Below are 22,544 nucleotides of genomic sequence, written 5' to 3'. Positions count from 1 at the left end.
GAATGTTTTAGTAAAAACGCAAGTTACAAAATAATTATATTAGTTCTATAAATATTGTTAAATAAAAATGATAATATAGGTAACAAAATCTTTAAATGAACATTTCATTAGTTGTGCATAGATTACCCACAATAATGAGGACATTGAGTAAAGGGGTGAACACTGTTAGAGTGTGGATTTGTAATCCGGCCCCTTGGTAGAATGGAGAAAAAATGTTGGCCCTCGTCCTCTTCAAAGTTGCCCATCCCTGATGTACATGAAAATTATGATATTAACATCAATAACATCTGTGGAAGATATTAACACCTAATTTTAGGGATGCACCGATCCGATACCTGGATCAGGATCAGCTCCGATACTGAAGCTTTTAGACGGATCGTGTATCGGTCTGGCGAGCCCGATTTAAATCCATTACTGTGTGTTAGTCATGTTTGCTACTGATAAGCTCAAAAAATGACAAAAGAATCATTAAAACACAATTAAAGTAGTTCATACAGTATGACTCGTGCATTTTATTCAAAGCCACTTGAAGACGTGCGATATCTCTGTGAATCACAAAAGACTGTTTAATAAGTAAATATATAAAATGCACCTGCAGCTTCAGCGTGTTATTGAATGGTGCTGCACTGTTTACACACAAACACTCACGGCTATTTTTAGCCTTCACAATGCTACACACGAACAACATCTCAGATGTAGATGCTCAATAGTTCAGTTCACTTATAATATGCATTTAGAACGGCACCTGTGGTGCATTTGACCAGAATTTGAATAAGAAGCGAATTAAACTACTGTGAACTTGCCTACAAACAGACACATACAGGACTTCCTGGAGAGTTCAGAATGTCAAAATAAAAGCATGAGGGGTTAAATGTTAAAGGTGCACCATTGAGATATATTACTATATATTATGATTATAATATATTATTATTTGTTTACAAATTATAATAATATTTAAGTTGAATGGGTTCCAAAAAATAAATGTGTGAATGAAAAGTGAGCTGATATCTTACAACTAAATTGGACAAAAAAGAGATCTGAATCCTTTAAAGTCCAGATACAATTATTACAGATACAAGCTGAATTGTTTTTTGCATAAAAACGTCTTCTTTTCTACTGATGACTTCGACTGGAATTACTGTTAATTTTGCTGCTACATGATCCAGTATACTAGTTAATAATAAAGTGTTTCTTAATAAGCGATACATTAATATTGAATTAAAGTGTAGTTAGAGGTTTGTGTTAAAGAGTACTCCCAATTAGTTCCACACAAAAATTTTAAGATATTCTAAACTGATTATGCAAAAAATCAACACTGGTATCGGATCGGTATTGGTATCGGCCGATAATGAGATTTCCGATATCAGAATCGGATCGGAAGAAAAAAATACCTATTTTGTATGTCTAAATTGAAATATTCTGACCGTGTGAATAAGTTGGGTCTTCTTTACAGATTCCTTTCATCAGGCTCCTACTGATAAAACTATCTTGGAATATCTTGGAATTTCTGAAGGCAAACAAAGCAACTTACATTTCTATATAAAGAACTCTTGTAACGATAAAACAGCAGTCTAAATACATTTAGAAATGTTTTCTGACACAACTACCATAGTTAATACAGGTTAGTGTTACTGCAGCAAATCCATAGTACATGTTTTAAGTGTTGTTGATTTGATAATTGAAAAGCCTTCTAATTTTTCTCCTGTTTTTCTTTTTCAATGGTGTTTAGAATGTGGGGGCTGTTTGTTTTAAACTATTTTCATCACCGAGACAATAGAGTTTTGCAGCAGACAATTCTGTACCGCATTCAAACAGGTTTCACAAACCCCGCCATGCATCTCACTGGTTCACAAGTGCATTTAAAATAGTCTATGTGGTTGAGGCCAGTCCACGAAAAAAACGCACCTGCTCTGCCCTCGTGCTACTTTATCCATGTTTGAGCCGTGGTGATAATTGACCCGTGACCCGGTGTTTCTTCCATTTTTGAATCGAGCAAAATGCTATTTCTAGCCATTTTACATGCATATGTTACCAGAAATATATAATATGTTTTTATCAAGAAAATTCGTGTTGGATCATAATTTATTTTTTCTAGTAAGTTCTTTGAAATTAGTGCAAAAATCGTATACTTGATAATACATTTTGTATTGGTTTCCCGTAAAAATGTAAAAAAAATCCTTAAAACAAGATAAATTTGATCTTTTTAGAAAACACTGCATAAGATATTACTGGAAACCTCCGTCCCCCCTCACGACTACTCAATCGGTTCCTAGGGCCAGGGCGCCGCTCATAGCCACCCTTCTGCCTCCCGATGCGCTATTACCACTGATGGAACAGATAGATCTCTTTGCCTCCCAAGACAACTCCCACTGCTCGCTCTGGTACTCCCTGACAGAAGCTCCTCTCAGGACAGACGCACTGTCACACAGCTGGCCCCGGGGGCTGCGCAAGTATGCATTTCCCCCATTGAGCCTCCTTGCACTTGTGCTGTGCAAGATCAGGGAGGACGAGGAACAGGTCACCTTGGTGGCTCCTTATTGGCCCACCCAGACCTGGCTCTCGAATGTTACGCTCCTCGCGACAGCACCTCCTTGGAAAATCCCCCTGAGGAATTACCTTCTTTCTCAGGGACGGGGCACCCTCTGGCTCCTGCGCCAGACCTCTGGAACCTCCAAGTCCGGCCCCTGTCCTGTGGCCTCCTCCCTGTCCTCCTGACCCGGCCACTATCCTGTGGCCTCCTCCCAGGGCCCCTGACCCAGTCCCTATCCTGTGGCCTCCTCCCAGGTCCCCTGACCCAGTCCCTGTCCTGTGGCCTCCTCCCAGGCCTCCTGACCCGGCCCCTGTCCTGTGGCCTCCTCCCAGGGCCCCTGACCCTGTTCCTGACCTGTGGCCTCCTCCTAGGCCTCCTGACCCGGCCCCTATCCTGTGGCCTCCTCCCAGGGCCCCTGACCCAGTCCCTGTCCTGTGGCCTCCTCCCAGGCCTCCTGACCCTGTTCCCGTCCTGTGGCCTCCTCCCAGGCCTCCTGACCCAGTCCCTGTCCTGTGGCCTCTTCCCAGGCCCCCTGAACCAGTCCCTGCCCTGTGGCCAGCTCCCAGGCCTCCTGAACCGGTCCCTGCCCTGTGGCCAGCTCCCAGGCCCCCTGAACCAGTCCCTGCCCTGTGGCCAGCTCCCAGGCCTCCTGAACCGGTCCCTGCCCTGTGGCCAGCTCCCAGGCCTCCTGAACCTGTCCTTGCCCTTTGTGCCCCCCAGGACTTCCTGCCTGCCTTCTGTGCCCCCTTGGACTTCCTGCCTGCCCACTGTGCTCCCTTGGACTTCCTGCCTGCCCTCTGTGCCCCTTGGACTTCCCCCTTCTCTCCTTGGATGCTTTTTTTAGTTTTTTTTTTTCTTGGAGTATTCCCTTTTTTCTTTTTTCTGAGGAGCGTCTGCAAGCCGCTCCTTTGAGGGGGGGCTATGTCACGTTCCCCTGTTGTCTGCCCTGTGTTCTGTGTCTCACCAGTCTATTGTTTAGAACTACATTTCCCACAATCCACCTGCCGTCATCACTGCCATTTTGTGTCATTGTTCACACCTGTTTATCATTTGTAATCATCCTGTCCTTGTGTATTTATACCCTGGTTCTTTGTTCTGTCTTTGTCAATCGTTGAATGTTGTTTAGCCTGGTATGTTTTCCCTGCCCGTGTTTTCAGTTTTATGTTTATTTCCCCATTGAGGGTTTTCCTTTGTGTTCGTTCATTTGTCTGTTCCAATAAAGTAAGTTTGCATTTAGATCCAGTCTCCTCGTCTGCCTTCGCTGCTCATTCGTAACACCATCAATGAACCATATGAAATCACAACAGCAGTGCTCATAATTCAGCAGTGGTACAGTGCAGCTGCAAAATGCATATAAGGGAAACACTGTGTTTGGTGGGAGATGGGGTGAACAGAACCAGAATTAAATGCTTACATAGTTAAGACTTATGTAAGTTCTGTTCATCATTAGATTATAACCATAAGCAATATTATTAATGGATAATTTTTTTTTATTTTTTGTAATTAGACCAATTTTTGCCAGTTAGTCCCCAGTATGCATAAATGGTAATCTTTTAAATTTGAGTGTAAAACATTGCAGGCAGCATCCCAAAAATGTACCAGAGAACCCAAATGAGAACATATTTATTTTCAGTTTTTAAGACATTTAATGCAAATGGAATGCACATCCTTCAGCGTATAATGTCGGTGGTCAAAACAACTTTATGTGCTTCTGTGCCACCAGTTGCTCTGGTTCTGGTAACTGCAGTGGCACCTGACATGTGATCCAAAGCTTGCATTTTATTGGTCAGGGTATTTTATTTACAGGCGTAGAAAGAAATTAGAAACCGGAATAAAACCTCCCTTTGTCAACACGCGGATGTTCGCTCCAGGTGTGAACTGGCTTCATAAGAATGCATTGTTTTTATTCAAAATGTTAATTGTGGCGAGAAGATGCACGGAGATTTGCTTAAGGCTTAAGAAATCCTAATCCTCAATATTGAGCCTATATGCCGATACAATTGCATATCTATATAGAGCAAATCTTTTCTCTATAAAATAACAGTTCATAGTGACCATGTTTGTCAGGCTCCAAAAATGCAAAAAAAAAACACCTTAACAGTATCATAAAATAAGTCCATACTACATATGTGCTAGATTCCAAGAAGTCATACTTTTAAGGAACAGACAGAAGTTGATAACAACGAATACTCACTGAAAATCTTCCCCTTTGCTGCAGCTTAAAATCTCATTCTCCATTCCACATATTTAAACTCGTGCAGAATGTTTGGCCACAACACACATGAGAACAAGTGGAATCTGTGACAGGTCCACATGCCATTTTTTATTCTGAATCAAACTGCAAACGAGATCTGAGAGCTGCAGCAGTGGGCAACATTTTCTGTGAATAGTGACATTTGGATCTGTTTCTTACACAAAGCTAGTGATTGAAAACTGGTTAGCGTATAGTTTAGTGTGCTGGCTGTATATTAACAGTGTGTCAGCAGTTCTAGAGTTTCACAAGGAGCAGCTGGTTGATTTGGCAGCCCAGAATGCTAAACTTAGAGTTCGTGTCCATCTGTAATCCACCTCCTGCTCTCTGTGCTCTGTATATTTATCCCTGCTAATTACGTACATCTGATGCCAGCCTCCTCCCTGCCCTGCCATCTCTGTTTTTAACCAGTGGCCTTCCCCGAGTAAAGGCCAGGCGAGGGGTCATACAGAAAGCATGCTCGACCTCGGGTCAGGGCTGGACAGGTGAATGAAACCCAAATGTGTTTTGGGTTCTGTTTGTGTCAGGAATGGACAGTACGGTCTCTATGCTGGCAAGCATTGGAGGCATTCCAGGAGTAGATAGTGAGGACATACATTGGTTGCTTCACATTAATTGTGAACAGTTTTACCAAATAAGAAGTTTTTTGAGCAAGAGAAGAATTTTCTCTTGCAGATTTTGCGTGTAGTTCAAGTTTGGTGAACTTTGCGGCGAACTTTCGACGCCTTGACCATTAGGAAGTTGCTTAGTTTGGCACTGACCTCTGAGTGGGCGGTACTTCATCCCGGCAGATTGTGTCAAATAACGGTGGTCTGCTGCATCCTTCGCTATATAGCAATCAAAATCAGCCTGCAAAATTGGAATTGCACTTCAAATTGAGTTCAACAATTGCTTGATCTGCATAATTCTTTTAGTGAATCAGGCACTTAACCAGCACAGACAGCATGTAAAAATAACCAGTGCTTTTACCGGGCACAATTCATTCTTGGAGAATTCCTCCATGTCTCTTTGTTTTGAGTGACCAGCCCATAGTGACATCATTGCGAAAACATGTTTCTATTAACTGCACATTATGTGACACTTGATTAAAATAAATGTTTATAAAACTATAGTTCTGACTATAAATTCTGATTGGATTAGCTGCATTTAAAGCCAAGTAAAATAGATGATATCATAAATATACATTCAAATGTACTTTATTAGCAGCTGTTCCATATGTCTGCCATATTGGAGCGTCAGGAGCCGTTTGTCAACATTACAACAGTATGCCACAGTCTGGAATCTTATCCAGCCAACTTTCACATTATCTGATTTTCCATAAACCTTGAGCAATATTTTAGATACTATAATATTCCAAATTAAACAGAATATTGGTAAAAAAAAAAAAAAAAGCTCTTATAAATACTATTGATAATCAAAGCACTGTCTGATGCTGGAAGCTTGAAATATAAATGGTGGTACTAGTGATCATAAATGCAGTGGGATAGATGGGTCATAACCATAAAGGAATCTACCAACAAAAACATCCATAATATGTTTGGTTATTCAAATCATTAATTCGTTTTTTAATCTAACATCCAAAATGATAATATAAAATCAACAGTAAGTTCATATTACTTAAGTTATATTATAAGTTGTATTTATATAGAACTTTTAGAGTTTTATGATAGTAAGTTAACTGTAAAAAATCTTACTTGATGCAATTTCCTGACTTCACAAACTACAAATAATGTACTCTACAAATGAATATATCACAACAAGCATACTGTAAATAGGCACCTAGTCAGTCAATACCTTAATGATAAACTGTTTCCACATAAAAGCAGTTTATGCAGCTTTCAGGTATCTCCCCCATTCACTGGCATTCTAACCGCTCTCCTTGTTAACCGCTCCAAGACGGTGCTGTGGTTGACGTATCCAAACCAGTCGAATTAAGCATCTACATATGTACACTGATGAGCCAAAACATTAATATCGCAATTAACATTGATCGTCTTCTAACAAGGCCACATGTCAAGGTCTGGTTAGTTTAGATGGTAAGCAAACAATCAGATCTTGTAGTCAACGTGTTGAATGCAGGAGAAATGGGCAGGATTAAAGACCTGAGTGACTTGGACAAGGGTCAAATACTATATTTCCTGGTTGCAATCTTTACCTCTCCGCTTCTCACAGCCACTATCACTGCTTCACGTGTTGGGCACTGCCCACGCGGGGAAAGCGTTCGTGGACAGGTCATGTTCTCACTGCGAGAACGTGATTATGGCAATGTTGCGGTCGCAGCTTTCCCCAGGGAAAGCCCCCCCAGCCGCTCTCTGCCATGGTCCTTCTACCTACGGGTCCGAGGCCGCATCAGTTAGCTCTGGGAGCGATTTGTGAATTTCAATGGGAGCCACTCCACCGGGAAATCCCCCACGGACCTCCCATTCTCCAACACGCTCGTTTGCCCCAGCGAGTTCTGCGATGTGACCGCCGGCTCGTCTCATGGTGAGTCCGCGTTCTCGTTCGTGGCTCTTGAAGCGGATGAGCTTTCGAATACAGCATTGGAGAGCGGCCTGGTTCAGTCTGATGCCATGCGCAGCTGTGAGCGTCGGGCTGGTGTGGAATCTTCCAATCCCCCCTGAACCCTCGTGGTTTGATGATAGGTTCCGGGGCCTCGAACGTTGCTCACAGCCATGCTTCACCAATGTAACTTTTTTCCCGGAAGTGCATGATGAGCTAACTTTTACTGCCCGGATCTGGTACGCGGGCTCATCCGCTCTCACTACCCCAGGTGTGAGCACCGCCACCTGGCGGAGCCGCCGAGACTCCCGTCCAGGGCTGTAGGTTTATGTTGCCACTGACGACAGGCTGCCTCTGCCCTGGCATTTCACGGTGTGGTCTCTTGAGGCTATGTCCACTCTTGTGGTCAAGGAGCGCCACCTTTGGCTCAACCTGGTCGAGTCAAGAGATTCTGACAAGGTACGATTCCTTGACACCCCTGTCTCCCAGGTTGGCCTATTTGGCGTCACCGTAGAGGATTTCGCCCAGCAATCCTCAGCAGTCAAAAAGCAGACAGGGACCATACAACTCATCCTGCCCTGGCGCGACTCAAGGTCCTGCTTCCCGCAAAAAACGCATTTTAGTGAGCGTCTGTAGACCTGAAGGACGCATACTCCCATGTCTCGGTTTTAGCTGCTGTCCCCCTCCATCTTCAAAGTGTATGTTGCTGCTATATCGGCACATCATGATGCAGTAGACTGTAAATTCATTGAAGCACTACTTGATCGTAAGTTTCCTGAGGTTTCCTGGGCTGGGCAACACCTAACACCTTTGAAAGGTTCTACAACCTCAGGATTGAGCCAGTAGTAGTTGCTGTCTAGTGTGTCATTATAATAATCAAACAACCATAACAAGAAAATGAGAAAACACTCACTGATCTTGACTGGATAACTTTTGTAGCTTTAAAAAGTAGTAATGTATTTTAATCACACAGTAGTAGTTTTATGTTGCGTTTCTTTCTGAATACTTGATACAGCTGTTAAAAACTGTTAAATCTGTTAAAAAAAGAATTTGTATTTTTTGTTAAATAATTTTTAATCTGTTTCTATTCATTGCTGTTTTTTATTGTTGTGTTATTACTGTTTGTTTACTAGTCTTGAATAATTGAGAACTTTAACTAATATGATAATTATGGAAGGATTATTTTGTGTTATTATTTGTTGTGGTTTTGAAGCTGGTATTGAGAATCGTCAAATTTCCCCACATACTACTGAAAATTTGGTATTGTGATAATGTATAGCCTTTATGGCACATGGTAGATCTTGCTGCAATAACATGATGAAAATGTACATCTCATTCCATAGAAGTGTGAACACCCCTGCTGTAAATGATGGCGATGGAGGCTTTTCTTTATTTGACAACCATACGTCAAGTCAACCTTTATGTATAGAGCACATTTAAAAACCACAGAAGTTGACCCAAAGGGCTTTACAGACCAGAGTGATATAAAGTTAAATATTAAACATAATAAAATAAATAAAAACCTTTAAATCCAACAACATGTATTTATCCATTTCAAACTATTCAATGATCTATTCAAAACCTACAGAATAAAAACATGTTTTTAAAGAAGATTTAAAAATGGCTAATGATGAAGCTGACCTCACATGGAAAGGAAGACTGTTCCAGGGATTAGGACCTATCACAGAAAAGGCACGGTCACCCTTAGATCTATAGCGGCAATGAGGAACCCTCAATAGAAGTTGATCAGAAGACATGAGCACTCTGGTGGGGGAGTAAAGGTATAGAAGGTCACTGATAAATTGGGGCACGAGACCAGACATAAATCAGAAATTAAAATTGACCGAGGAGGGTCACGTGAGCATGATGGCAGCATAGTGTTGTGACTCCGCCAACCCTACTCAATTTTCATTTATATTAGAGATGCACCGATCGACTGGCCAAGGACCGGAATCAGCCGATTTTCCGCATGCCCTGCCTGGACCGGTGACCTGCCGGTCAGCCTCACTTCTTTCCGATTTCAAGCTGGTCCATGTTGTTGCCAAAGGCGCAGGCAATAACGTCACAGCCGCATGTAAACATGTCATTGGCGTTGAAGTTCTTCACTGTGTGTGAAGAATACATAAAGTTCGCAATTTGTAATAAATGTAAGGCTAAAGTAAACCGCGGGGGAACCACCACAATAACTTTCGGATCAACAAACCTAATTAGACATTTAAAACACCATCACCCAGCTGAAAATGCCCATTTTAAAAAAGAAGCTAAAAAAGTGAAAGCGGCTAAAGCTAGCCAGAGCTCAGAGCCAGTCACAAGTCAGCAGCCTCTCCTATCATTTCTTGGTATGAGCAGCGAAAATACCAAAGCAATTATGAGGAAAATGATGGAATTCATGGCCCTGGATGACCAGCTGTTCTCCATAGTTGAAGACAGAGGGTTCAGAAATCTGATAAATTTCCTCGATACAGAGTAGGAGGTACTTTCTGACGTCACGTTGCCCAAGTTGTTTAATCTCGTGTCATGTCACACACGCAGCCTGTTATCTGTCAACATTTGGGTACACAAATCCGGGAGAGGGGAAGGGGGGTGCTGGATGGCAGAGGCAGGCTAAATACTATACAAATTGTGCCGTTGTGATTTAATGTGCTGAGTAACGTAATTTTTCCCACCGGGTCCAATATTAAAATCAGTGCGACACACATTGCAAAAGGCGTGGGTATTTTTGATATGGCTTCGGGATATGAAATTCAATTCTTCCGTCCAGCTGTTGTTAAATTTACATGTGTACATATATATATTTTTATTTTTTTTGGAGTCTTCTCCAATCTACCAGTGGTGCTTGATTCAACTTTCCGCATCTACTGCCTGTGCAGATATCAACAGAGCAGCTGGGTTTTGGTTGCCAGGTTGAGGTCACAAATTATTAGAAATTTGTATGATGTTGTCACGTGTTCATGTGTTTTTGAGATCTTGTTTCCCCCCCCCCCGTCTTTTGTGAGTTTGGTTCAGTCCTGTTAGTTTTCCCGCTCCTCATTTGTGTTCAGTTTCTTCACCTGTGTTCAGTTAATTATCCCATTAGTCCCAGTTCTTTTAAGCCCTGTGTTTTCCCTCAGTGTTTGTTTGGTCGTCGTCCGTGTATGGTTGTGTTCTCCCTGAAGTTCCTGGTCTGTGTTCTCCCTGAAGTTCCTGGTCTGTGTTCCCTGCCCGAGTTCATGTTCTAGTTTTATGTTTGTTTCCCCATCGTGGGTGTTCCTTTGTGTTTGTTTAAGCAATAAATATAACTACAGTTGGATTCTCACTTTCTCGTCTGCCTTTCCCTGCACGCAACCCTGACAGAACGACCAAACCGCATAAATGGATCCAGCGGCTCTACGGGCTAACATTCTCCTGCTCACCCTGGAGCAGGAAGACCGCCCGATAGAAGACCACATTAACGACTTCCTGAACCTGGCGAATGTCTCGAACTTCCCGGACTCAGCCCTGGTGGCCTTCTTCAGGGGTAATTTGCACACTTCCTTGAAGGAGCGGTTGCCACGGGACACGCGAGGCTGGACTCTCGTCGACTTCCTTGAGGAGACGTTACTGGTGTGCGGCTCACCTCTCACTGTGGGCGATGCTGAGGAGGACTTTACCTCACTACCCACAGGGGAGACCCTTCAGCCATCCCTGGCGCTCCCAGTCACACCAGCTCCACATGTCAGCGAGCAAACCCCTGAGCCAGCGCCTGTAGCCTCGACCGTCCCTGAGCCAGCGCCTGTAGCCTCGACCGTCCCTGAGCCAGCGCCTGTAGCCTCGACCGTCCCTGAGCCAGCGCCTGTAGCCTCGACCGTCCCTGAGCCAGCGCCTGTAGCCTCGACCGTCCAAGAGCCAGCGCCAGTGGCCGTGACCGTCCAAGAGCCAGCGCCAGTGGCCGTGACCGTCCAAGAGCCAGCGCCAGTGGCCGTGACCGTCCAAGAGTCCGTACCCCCCAAGCTTTCTAGAGCTCCACCTTCCGAGCCTCCCGAGCTTTCCAGAGCTCCGCCTTCCGAGCTTTCCAGAGCTCCGCTTTCCAGAGCTCCGCCTTCCGAGCTTTCCAGAGCTCCGCCTTCCGAGCTTTCCAGAGCTCCGCCTTCCGAGCCTCCTAGAGCTCCGCCTTCCGAGCTTTCCAGAGCTCCGCCTTCCGAGCCTCCTAGAGCTCCGCCTTCCGAGCCTCCCGAGCTTTCCAGAGCTCTGCCTCCCGAGCTTTCCAGAGCTCCGCCTTCCGAGCTTCCAGAGCTTTCCAGAGCTCCGCCCTCCGAGCTTTCCAGAGCTCCGCCCTCCGAGCTTTCCAGAGCTCCGCCTTCCGAGCCTCCTGAGCTTTCCAGAGCTCCGCCTTCCGAGCTCTCCAGAGCTCCGCCTCCTGAGCCTTCCGAGCTTTCCAGAGCTCCGCCTTCCGAGCCTCCTAGAGCTCCACCTTCCGAGCCTCCCGAGCTTTCCAGAGCTCCGCCTTCCGAGCTTCCTGAGCTTCCTGAGCTTTCCAGAGCTCCGCCTTCCGAGCCTCCTAGAGCTCCGCCTTCCGAGCCTCCTAGAGCTCCGCCTTCCGAGCCTCCTAGAGCTCCGCCTTCCGAGCTTTCCAGAGCCAAGCCTCTCGAGCCTCCCAGGGCTCCGCCTCTCAAGCTTCTCGAGCCTTCCAGGGCTCCGCCTCTCAAGTCTCTCGAGTCTCCCAGGGCTCCGCCCCTCAGGTCACTCGAGCCTTCCAGGGCTCTGCCTCTCAAGCCTCACGAGCCTTCCAGGGCTCCGCCTCTCGAGCCTTCCAGGACTCCGCTTCCAGAGCCTCCCGAGCCTCCCAGAGCTCCGCCCCTCAAGTTACTCGAGGCTTCTAGGGCTCTGCCTCTCAAGCCTCTCGAGCCTCCCAGAGCTCCGCCCCTCAAGCCTCATGAGCCTTCCATGGCTCCGCCTCCTGAGCCTCCTACGGCTCCGCCTCCAGTGGCTCCCACGGCTCTGCCTTCTGAGCCTCCTGAGCCATCGCCTCCCTCGGCTCTGCCTCCTGAGCCTCCCACGGCTCCACCCCCTGAGCCTCACGAGCCTTCCATGGCTCCGCCTCCTGAGCCTCCCTCAGCTCCGCCTCCAGAGCCTCCCTCAGCTAAGCATCCCTCGGCTCCGCCTCCAGAGCCTCCTACGGCTCCGCCTCCCGAGCCTCCTACTGCTTCACCTCCAGAGCCTCCTACGGCTCCGCCGCCAGAGCCTTCCAGGTCACCGCCTCTAGGGCCTCCTCCCAGGCCTTCTGACCCTGTTCCCGTCCAGTGGCCTCCTCCCAGGCCTCCTGACCCAGTCCCTGTCCTGTGGCCTCCTCCCAGGCCTCCTGACCCAGTCCCTGTCCTGTGGCCTCCTCCCAGGCCTCCTGACCCAGTCCCTGTCCTGTGGCCTCCTCCCAGGCCTCCTGACCCAGTCCCTGTCCTGTGGCCTCTTCCCAGGCCTCCTGACCCAGTCCCTATCCTGTGGCCTCCTCCCAGGCCTCCTGATCCAGTCCCTGTCCTGTGGCCTCCTCCCAGGCCTCCTGACCCAGTCCCTGTCCTGTGGCCTCCTCCCAGGCCTCCTGACCCAGTCCCTGTCCTGTGGCCTCCTCCCAGGCCTCCCGACCCAGTCCCTGTCCTGTGGCCTTCCCCCAGGCCTCCCGACCCAGTCCCTGTCCTGTGGCCTCCTCCCAGGCCTCCTGACCCGGTCCCTGTCCTGTGGCCTCCTCCCAGGCCTCCTGACCCAGTCCCTGTCCTGTGGCCTCTTCCCAGGCCCCCTGACCCAGTCCCTGTCCAGTGGCCTCCTCCCAGGTTCCCCAAACCTGTCCTTGCCCGGTTGCCAGCTCCGCCCTGGTCACGCCCACAGCCTGCTCCGTTGTGGCCACAACCACAGCCTGCTCCGCCCTGGTCCCCTGACCAGCCTGCTCCGCCTGGACCATCCTGGAGTCCAGGATGCCCACCCTCCCACCCCTTTGCATGTTATACGGCGCGAGGACACGCCTTCGGGGAGGGGGGAGGTACTGTCACGTGTTCATGTGTTTTTGAGATCTTGTCCCCCCCCCCCCCCCCGTCTTTTGTGAGTTTGGTTCAGTCCTGTTAGTTTTCCCGCTCCTCGTTTGTGTTCCCTCAGTGTTTGTTTGGTCGTCGTCCGTATATGGTTGTGTTCTCCCTGAAGTTCCTGGTCTGTGTTCTCCCTGAAGTTCCTGGTCTGTGTTCCCTGCCCGAGTTCATGTTCTAGTTTTATGTTTGTTTCCCCATCGTGGGTGTTCCTTTGTGTTTGATTAAGCAATAAATATAACTACAGTTGGATTCTCACTTTCTCGTCTGCCTTTCCCTGCACGCAACCCTGACAGATGTGTTGATTGTATGAGTAGGATGCGTTTCATACAAGATCTGGCAACTGGAGTGTTGACAGGTACGGTTACAAGCCGATCCCGAAGTAGCAATCAGTTTTACAACTGATATTTGGACATCTAACGTAAGCTTAATGTCAATGTTGAGCGTATTGGACACGTCAGTTTTGTTCATAGGTTTGTAATCTTTTGGAATTGTTTTGTTAGATGAGTAAAAAAGAGATAATTTTCCATTTATAAAAATAGTGGGAAATGACATCTGTTATATAAAGCAACTCATTTGCAGTTAATTGTTATTTCTACCACTTTCCAGTCACAGAGCACTTTATTTTGAGAGTTGTTTAAGTGAGAGAAGATCCTGTAACTTAGTGCAGTTTGGGGGAAATTGTAATGTTTAATCATTTATTTTATTATGAAAATATAATTTTGCATTGAAGAAAGGTAGATTTCGCAAAAAAATCGGAAATCGGAATCGGCTAAGAAAATTGCAATCGGTGCATCTCTAATTTATATACTTATGCTTTTTCGCTAGTTTCTCTTTGCAAGATAGACTAGATATGATTCAGTCGGAGCTTTCCAGCTGCTCTAATGGGGTGAGAGAACTGCGTGATCGATATTCCAGTCTGAACAGCCGGGTCGGCAAAGTGGAGAAAAATCACGACAAATCTGCTGCCAGATTGACGAGCTTTGAGTAAACGATTGCTGATTTGGAAGACCAGAGCCGTAGGGATGTTTGTGTCATGAATCTTCTGAAGCCACGAACCTCACAGCATACATCTCTGGATCTTTACCTGTATGGTTCCCTTCGTTGGCCGATGCTAAACCGGAGATAATGAGAGTGCATCGCATCGGCCCGCCCAACAACTCTGGCAGGCCTCGAACGGTCATTATGAAGATGCTACGCTATACGGATCATGATTTCATTCTCAGAACTTCCAGAAAATCTCCAATCAAGGTGGATGGGAAAGATATCCGATTTGCTGCAGACTATAGCGCTTTCACTATTAACCGATGGCGTTCCTTTTAGGAGGCTACTAACAAATCTCAGAAAATGGGCTTTCAGAACCTTTTGATGTACCCCACACAGCTGAAGTTAACGCGACATTTTCAAGTCTCCTTTGGAGGTTGAAGATTTTCTCAATGGTTTGGTCACACAGGAGAATGAGGAAGGATAAACTGACATTAATTATATGTCCTAGAGGTTTTTCCAGTTCATTGTTTTTTTTAATCTTTTTATGCTATTCTATAGCTAATTCATGTCTACAGAAATGCTTCATATAGTTAGCTGGAATACAAATGGGGCTGAATGGTCCCATTAAACGCTCTGGATTACTTATGTAGCTGCCTCATCCTCAATAAATAGTAAATCAAGGGGTACTTTGGTTTCGTGTTAAGACGAAAGCTTTCGTTTAACATTTTAGAAAGATATAGTTGTGTGGAAGGCAGAGAATCATACATTAAAACAGTTATTGCGGGTAAGAATTTTGCATTTATTTCAATTTATGCCCCTTCTCATTTTGATCCAAATTTTCTTCCTACTCTCACTACAACTTGATTGCACATACAAGATTGTTTTCTTGTCATCGGTGCAGATATGAAAGCGGTAGTTGATGTTTCTTTTGATCGTTCTTGCATGCAAAATTATCCAACGCAATCTTTATTATCTACTGAATTACACAAGTTTATGTCCGATCTTAGTCTAATTGATGTATATCGCATTTTTCATCCTACAAAGAGACAGTACACCTTCTACTCTGCCAGACATAAAAGTTATTCTAGGTTGGATTATATACTTATATCTCATGCTGCATACTCAGAATTACACAGTGTTGATATAAAGTCTTGTCCTTTATCTGATCATAGTGTGGTCTCAGCTAAAATCTCTCTTGTGTCTGCACCTTCTAGAGCATCACGTTGGCGTTTTAATACCACACTAATACCACCAACAAAATAAAGATTTCTGTTCAATGCTCAAAAAAGAGTTGAGTTGGTTTATAGAGATAAATGCTGGTTCGGTGGATGATCCCCACTTTCTCTGGGATGCTATTAAGGGTTGCATACGGTCTTCTTCCATTTCTATTGCATCCCAATTAAGTAAGTCTAGATTGAAGGAAATAAGCACTCTCGAGACAAAATTATACAGGCTGGAGAATTGTCAGCAAATTTGTCACTTTGAAGATGTTCAGAAAAAAATAAAGGTGATGCGTACAGAAATTAATTCATTATTACACCATAGAGCTGAGTTTTTAATGCACAAAGTTATTACTTCAATGGTTCTAAATCAAGTCACCTTTTAGCACTTAGATTAAGGAATGGTGAAAAGAATTCAAATATTATGGCAATTCAGTCTTCTAATAGCTTGATAAGTGAACCTAAAGCTATAAATAGAGAGTTTAAAGATTTTTATCAGAATTTATATAGGCCGAATTTAGTTTTCAGTAAAACTTTATGTGACACATTTTTTCAAGATTTGACTCTTACATGTCTCTCTGAAACAGAGGGTACATCTTTAAATGTTCCTATTTCATTAGATGAGTTAAGGGATGCTCTTGTATGTATGAAGAGGGGTAGGTCTCCGGGATGGGATCCCACCTGAACTATACTTTTCTTTCTGGGATGAGCTGGGACAGTCTCTGTTGAATATGATTCATTATTCTATTCGGGTGGGTGTTTTTAATAATAGTGCTAATATGGCCATTATTACTCTTTTACCTAAGCCTAATAAAGACTTGACCCAGTGCGGCAATTATAGACCACTATCTCTGTTAAACAGTGATGTGAAACTGTTTGGCCTCCTGTTTAGATGCATTCAAATTGGTGCATAACGATCAGACTGGTTTCATTAAATCTCGTCTTGCGGCCAATAATGTTTGCCGGTTATTGCACATCATACACGTGACTAGTGGAATGGACATACCGTGTGCAACTCTGTCTTTAGATGCTGAGAAAGCCTTTGACCGGCTTGAATGGCATTACCTTTGGTCAGTATTGGAACATCTTGGTTTAGGCAGAGATTATATGAATATGGTAAAGGTATTATACGCCAATCCCTCTGCTGTGATCATGACAGGGTGCATCACCTCTTCAAAATGTTCTACATTACGTGGGACTCGTCAGGGATGCCCTCTCTCACCACTCTTGTTTGCACACTCTCTTGAGCCTCTTGCACAGAAAATTCGTCAACATTCTTTTGTTAGTCCTATCACTTTTAGTAACACTTCTCATAGAATCTCGTTATATGCAGATGACATTCTTTTATATGTTAGTAATACTGCTGTGTCTATTCATCATATTTTGTTAGCCAATTCTCTGGGTATAAGATTAATTGGAACAAATCCTCATTAATGCACTTAAATATTTCATCCTCTAAGTCGGTTTTACCATCTTTTATACCGATAGTAGCCAGCTTTAGATATTTGGGTGTGGATATATTTCCGTCTCTACACACAATAGCTCTGAAACATTTCCAGGGTCTATATAATGGACTTGACTCGCTGGTCTACACTACCTTTTTCTTTACAAGCTCAGATTTCTGTCATCAAAATGGATATAATACCTCTGTCTCCACCTTTAGATTTCTGGTCTAAATTGCAAAAATTGGTTTCCAAGTTCATATGGAATGGCACGTCCCCTCGTATAAAGTATTCAACATTAAATCGTTGCAAGGATGCTGGTGGACTTGCACTTCCAGACTTTAGGCTTTATCATTTCGACCTCTCACGGTATGGTTAAAGCCTGGCTCTGCTGTATCTTGGCAACCAATTGAATTTAATCTGGTTTTACCTTATAGATTACAGGATTTAATTTATTGTAACACTATGTTGAAGAGTTTAAAACAGCGTTTTGGCCCAATAATAGCATATCTCCTTTCTACCTGGCGGGCGGCTTCAAAGTATTCCCATGATGACTATAAATGGCATTCTCATTCTCCATTATTCCGTAATCAAGCCTTTTGTTTTCTCAGACTGGGGTGATAGAGGGATTCATGTTTTGGCTGATGTTTGGGGGGACAATGGTTTACGAATGTTTAATGATCTACGTGCTGAATATAATTTACCAGGCACTTCATTTTTCTTTTATCTGCGCCTGAGATCTGCCATGCGTGCATATGGGGTTCTTTGGGGCTCTAGTTTTCCCTGGCTTACTTTGCATAGTTGCTTACTTCATGTGGAAATACAAGGGGTATAGTTTCATCCCTGTACATGTTGTTTCTGGAGGCTTCTTACAAAAAGTTACCTGTTGTAGATGTTTGGAGCAGAGATATTTATGTTATTGGCTCAGATGAAAGTAATGACATATGTTGGAACTCAATATGGGCTAACCTCAAACATGTCTCTAAAAACCCTAATCATCAATTGATCCATTTCAAGATGATTCATAGGATGTATCTCACTCCCAGGAAGCGTCATTTAATGAAGCTTTCCACTTCTCCTGCATGTAATTTTTGCTCAAATGGGTGTATAGGCACATACATGCAAATTTTTTGGGACTGCCCTGAAGTCAACGAGTTTTAGAGACAGGTTTCCACAACGTTGAAGGACATTTTGAAGTTTGAGGTACCATGCTGTCCGAGACTTTTGCTTCTAATTGATGATTCCTCTTACACTCTCTCTTTAATGCAGAAAAAGTTGTTTTTCTGTGGACTTACTGCTGCTAAGAAAATGCTTGCCTTACGTTGGAAACCTCCACCTTACATCTGCTCTGTTCTGCCCACCTCTTTGGACCCATTGCAGTTTGCCTACCGCAACAACTGCTCCACTGATGATTCCATTGCATCTGCAATACACACTGCTCTCTCCCACCTGGAAAAAAGGAACACATATGTGAGAATGCTGTTTGTAGACTACAGCTCAGCATTCAACACCATAGTGCCCTCCAAGCTTGATGAGAAACTCCGGGCTCTGGGCTTATACAGCTCGCTGTGCAGCTGGATCCTGGATTTCCTGTCAGGTGGTTAGAATGGGCAGCAACACCTCCTCATCACTGACCCTCAACACTGGAGCCCCGCAGGGCTGTGTTCTCAGCCCACTCCTGTATTCACTGTACACACATGACTGTGTGGCAACACATAGCTCCAATGTCATCATTAAGTTTGCTGACGATACGACGGTGGTAGGTCTGATCACTGACAATGATGAAAGAGCCTACAGAGAGGAGGTGCACACTCTGACACGCTGGTGTCCGGAGCACAACCTCTCCCTCAATGTCAGTAAAACCAAGGAGCTTGTAGTGGACTTCAGGAAGAAAGACGGAGAACACAGCCCCATCACCATTAATGGAGCACTGGTGGAGAGAGTCAGCAGTTTCAAGTTCCTCTGTGTCCACATTACTGAGGAACTCACATGGTCTGTCCACACTGAGGCCGTTGTGAAGAAGGCTCACCAGCGCCTCTTCTTCCTGAGACGGCTGAGGAAGTTTGGAATGAACCAACACATCCTCACACGGTTCTACACTAGTACTTTAGAGAGCATCCTGACTGGCTGGATCACCGCCTGGTACGGCAATAGCACCGCCCACAACTGCAAAGCCCTGCAAAGGGTGGTGCGAACTGCCAGAAACATCATCGGAGGTGAGCTTCCCTCCCTCCAGGATATCTATAACAGGCTGAGTGTGAAAAAAGCTCGGAGGATCATCAGAGACTCCAGCCACCCGAGTCATGGTCTGTTCTCACTGCTACCATCAGGCAGGCGGTATCGCAGCATCAGGACCCGCACCAGCCGACTACATGACAGCTTCTTCCCCCAAGCAATCAGACTGTTGAACACTTAATCTATCAGGATCAATAATTAGCACTGCACTTTATTCATCTTATATCTCACACTGGACTGTCAACATATTCTCCTCAATATACTACTTCATATATATATATTTCATATACTCCTTACTTATTGTATATTGTGTATTCTATATTGTGTGTATTGTCTACTGTACATTGTATATAATTATCGTGTTGTGTAAGTATGTGTACATTTGATAATTATGTAAATTGTGTTGTGCAAGTATGTTGTTTATTGTAATTGGTATATGTCTCGTCACTGTCATGACTGCTATGTTGCTCGGAACTGCACACAAGGATTTCACCTACTGTTGCACTTGTGTACATGGTAGTGTGACAATAAAGTGATTTGATTTGATTTGATTTTGACACTCTCTTGCGTGGACTCTCTGGATGCATTCTTTCTTGGACATTGTGAACATGGAGCTCCCAGTGGCAAGGTTACATGGTGCCTCTCAGAGGACTATCTCGGCATGGCTAGATGCAATTTCCGAAATTAAGGAGCGGTTGTAAGATATATGTCTCATATTTCTACTTTTATATCTTTATTTATTGTATTTGGATTTTGATTTCCACTCATCTAAGACTATTTATTCATGCTTTCTATGTACTTCTGGGAGATGGGGATGGGGGGTATGGTCGCCTTGGGGAAATGGGAGGGTAATTTAAGGGGATGTTTATTTTATTTGTACTTTTGATCTTTGTATATTAACATTCTGTAACTTAATAAAATGTTAATCACAAAAAAACAATTTAAATCAACCCTGAAAGTCACATGAAGCCAGTGTAGAGATGCTAAAACCGGGGAAATGTGATGTACCTTTCTTGACCCTGTTAAAAGCCTAGCTGCTGCGTTAACGCTGTTTGGGTGAGACCAATGTACAATTGGTCTCCCCAACTGTACGTGACATAAAATAATTACCATATGATAATAGCCTCCTTTACTACCCAGTGCAGTTTACATTTCTGTCGCAGTTAATTGCATAGGTACACTATTAGGCTGGATATTGGTCAGAATTTTAGAAAAATATACGACATAATACTTAAGCGTGTAACATAACTGTATTTTTTTCTCTCTGAACAAGTAACTTTTTGAATGATCAAGTTAGGACAAGCACATGACAATGCTTAATATCAATCCCTGTATGTCTTTGACAATTATGTTGGTGTTGCTTTTATGTCACATAACTTCTCGAATAATAAATGGAACATAAAAATATCACATACCACACATAATTTATTTTAGATACAACTAAAAGGCTTTCATTAAAACGTGTTTAAACAATCAGAAAGACTGACATAACAATTGTAAAAACTAATTTGCCCAATTACCCAGTTTATGTTCTCAGTTAATATCCTTTTCACTCTGAAATTGGTTAGTAAAATGGGGTTTGAATGCTGTTTCACACTGACTTTAAGGTCACTCTAATGTCCTGTTCTCAACATAATACTTCATACTGCATCATATATTAAACATTACAGCATCACTGTTAGGATGCATGTTTTTTAAACATACTGTTCATCTAGTCTCTGACATGTAAACTAAGGTTAATAGTGTGTGCAGTGATATACTAGTAGACCGGTGTTTTATGGCATAGCTGTTAATATATAGTGTGTTTTAACACAACTGGACTAATGTTTTTACCAATGAGCATAACCGCAATTATCTGTTTTATCATCTGAAAGTTGTGTGGGCTAATGTACTTGTCCAGTTCTTAATTTCCTTTGAATGGATATAGATGAATCTGAGTTGATTCCAGATGATACTTAATGTCTACTTGTATCTAATGCTTTATTTTCTGTGTATGTGATAAAAATGTACAGGAACTGGATTTCTTCAGCAATCCTTTCTCTATGATGGACAACATGAGGAACAGAATGAAAGAGATGCACAGAAATGTTGTAAGTCTGCTTTAAAACCCTGTTTTAAATAGCCTAGTTCACATGCAAATCAATAAAGCAACAATGCATCTCATTATGCCAGAATGTAAACAGACATGCACATTGACTAAGCTGACAGAATGCGATAAAGGCATGCAGAAAATAAACTTTTTCATTGAAGTAATATTTGGGGATCAATACAAGTTAATCTCAATCAACAGCATTTGTGTCATAATGTTGATTACCACAAAACAATATTAAAAACAAAAAAAAGGCCCAAATCTATTATAGTGAGACACTTAAAATAAACCCTTCAGGGTGATACAAGAGTCCTCCACTACATGTCAGGGTTCTACTCACCCTGTCAGGATTTATTGTGTGATAACAACTGACTGTACGTTATCCCTAATAATGCCTGTGTAATGTTATATACAATTTTACAACTTCGGTTGCCATGATGACATAACGCTGTGAACACTAAAATGACAATTTAACATTTTTACAAGTTTTAACAGAAGAAATAATGGTGCTTTTATAAAATTATAAGCTTCACATTTCTGCCTTTAAACCCTCCATTGACCTCTATACTGGAACACAGATTTTTTTAAGAAAAAGAGGGATGAGTCAGAATTACATTTGTGGTAATCAACATTATGCCAGAAAAGCTGTCACTTGTGCTTAACTTGTATTGAACCCGGAATATTCCTCTACACATTGTCCTGTATGATCTTTCAGTCATTGTTGGAATATAACCAGGGTGCACTATACAAAATATTTTAGCCTATTTTAAACATTTATGCATTTTAAGTTCATACCACAATTCCATCCAATTGAAAAGATTACTCGTTAGCAAAATGTAATTAATAAATATTTTTCATTTTATTTTGTTAAAGATTACATTATGAAATTGGAATGCATAAATCTTTTATTTTGAGTGTAGATTGTACACACACAGTTCATCTGCTGTTCAACACTGATAGAGAGAAAATCATTCTTCATTATGTTAATAGTTTACTGTATAATGTTTGGTTTAGGGGAATATGGCGTCAGACTCCAACAGCCACTCGTTTTCCTCTTCTTCTGTCGTTACGTACTCGAAAGTCGGAGATGAGCCCGCAAAAGTGTTCCAGGCATCTTCACAAACCCGCTGTGCACCTGGAGGAGTAAGTAATACTGAGTGAATGAAAACAAGTCCAAAAGATAGAAAATAGCAAATTATATTTTGGAATCAAGAAAAATGTTCAGACCATTTTTTTGCATTGTGTCCTTATTTTCATGACAATTC

General features: G+C 43.4%; 1 protein-coding gene across 4 annotated transcripts in view; it reads left to right on the top strand.

The window, feature by feature from the left end:
• Positions 1–22,544, top strand: part of LOC127630273 (myeloid leukemia factor 1-like) — a 45,693-nt gene that overhangs the window by 11,806 nt on the left and 11,343 nt on the right. For all 4 annotated transcript variants that reach the window (XM_052107766.1, XM_052107767.1, XM_052107769.1 and 1 more), the window contains exons 3-4: positions 21,203–21,280; positions 22,294–22,422. In XM_052107766.1, coding sequence (XP_051963726.1) covers positions 21,203–21,280; positions 22,294–22,422 — 207 coding nt within the window. The remainder of the gene's footprint in view (positions 1–21,202; positions 21,281–22,293; positions 22,423–22,544) is intronic.

Source organism: Xyrauchen texanus, chromosome 36 (genome assembly GCF_025860055.1).
Source record: "Xyrauchen texanus isolate HMW12.3.18 chromosome 36, RBS_HiC_50CHRs, whole genome shotgun sequence".
Classification (NCBI taxonomy): Eukaryota; Metazoa; Chordata; class Actinopteri; order Cypriniformes; family Catostomidae; genus Xyrauchen; species Xyrauchen texanus.
This window is presented reverse-complemented; position numbering and strand designations above follow the sequence as displayed.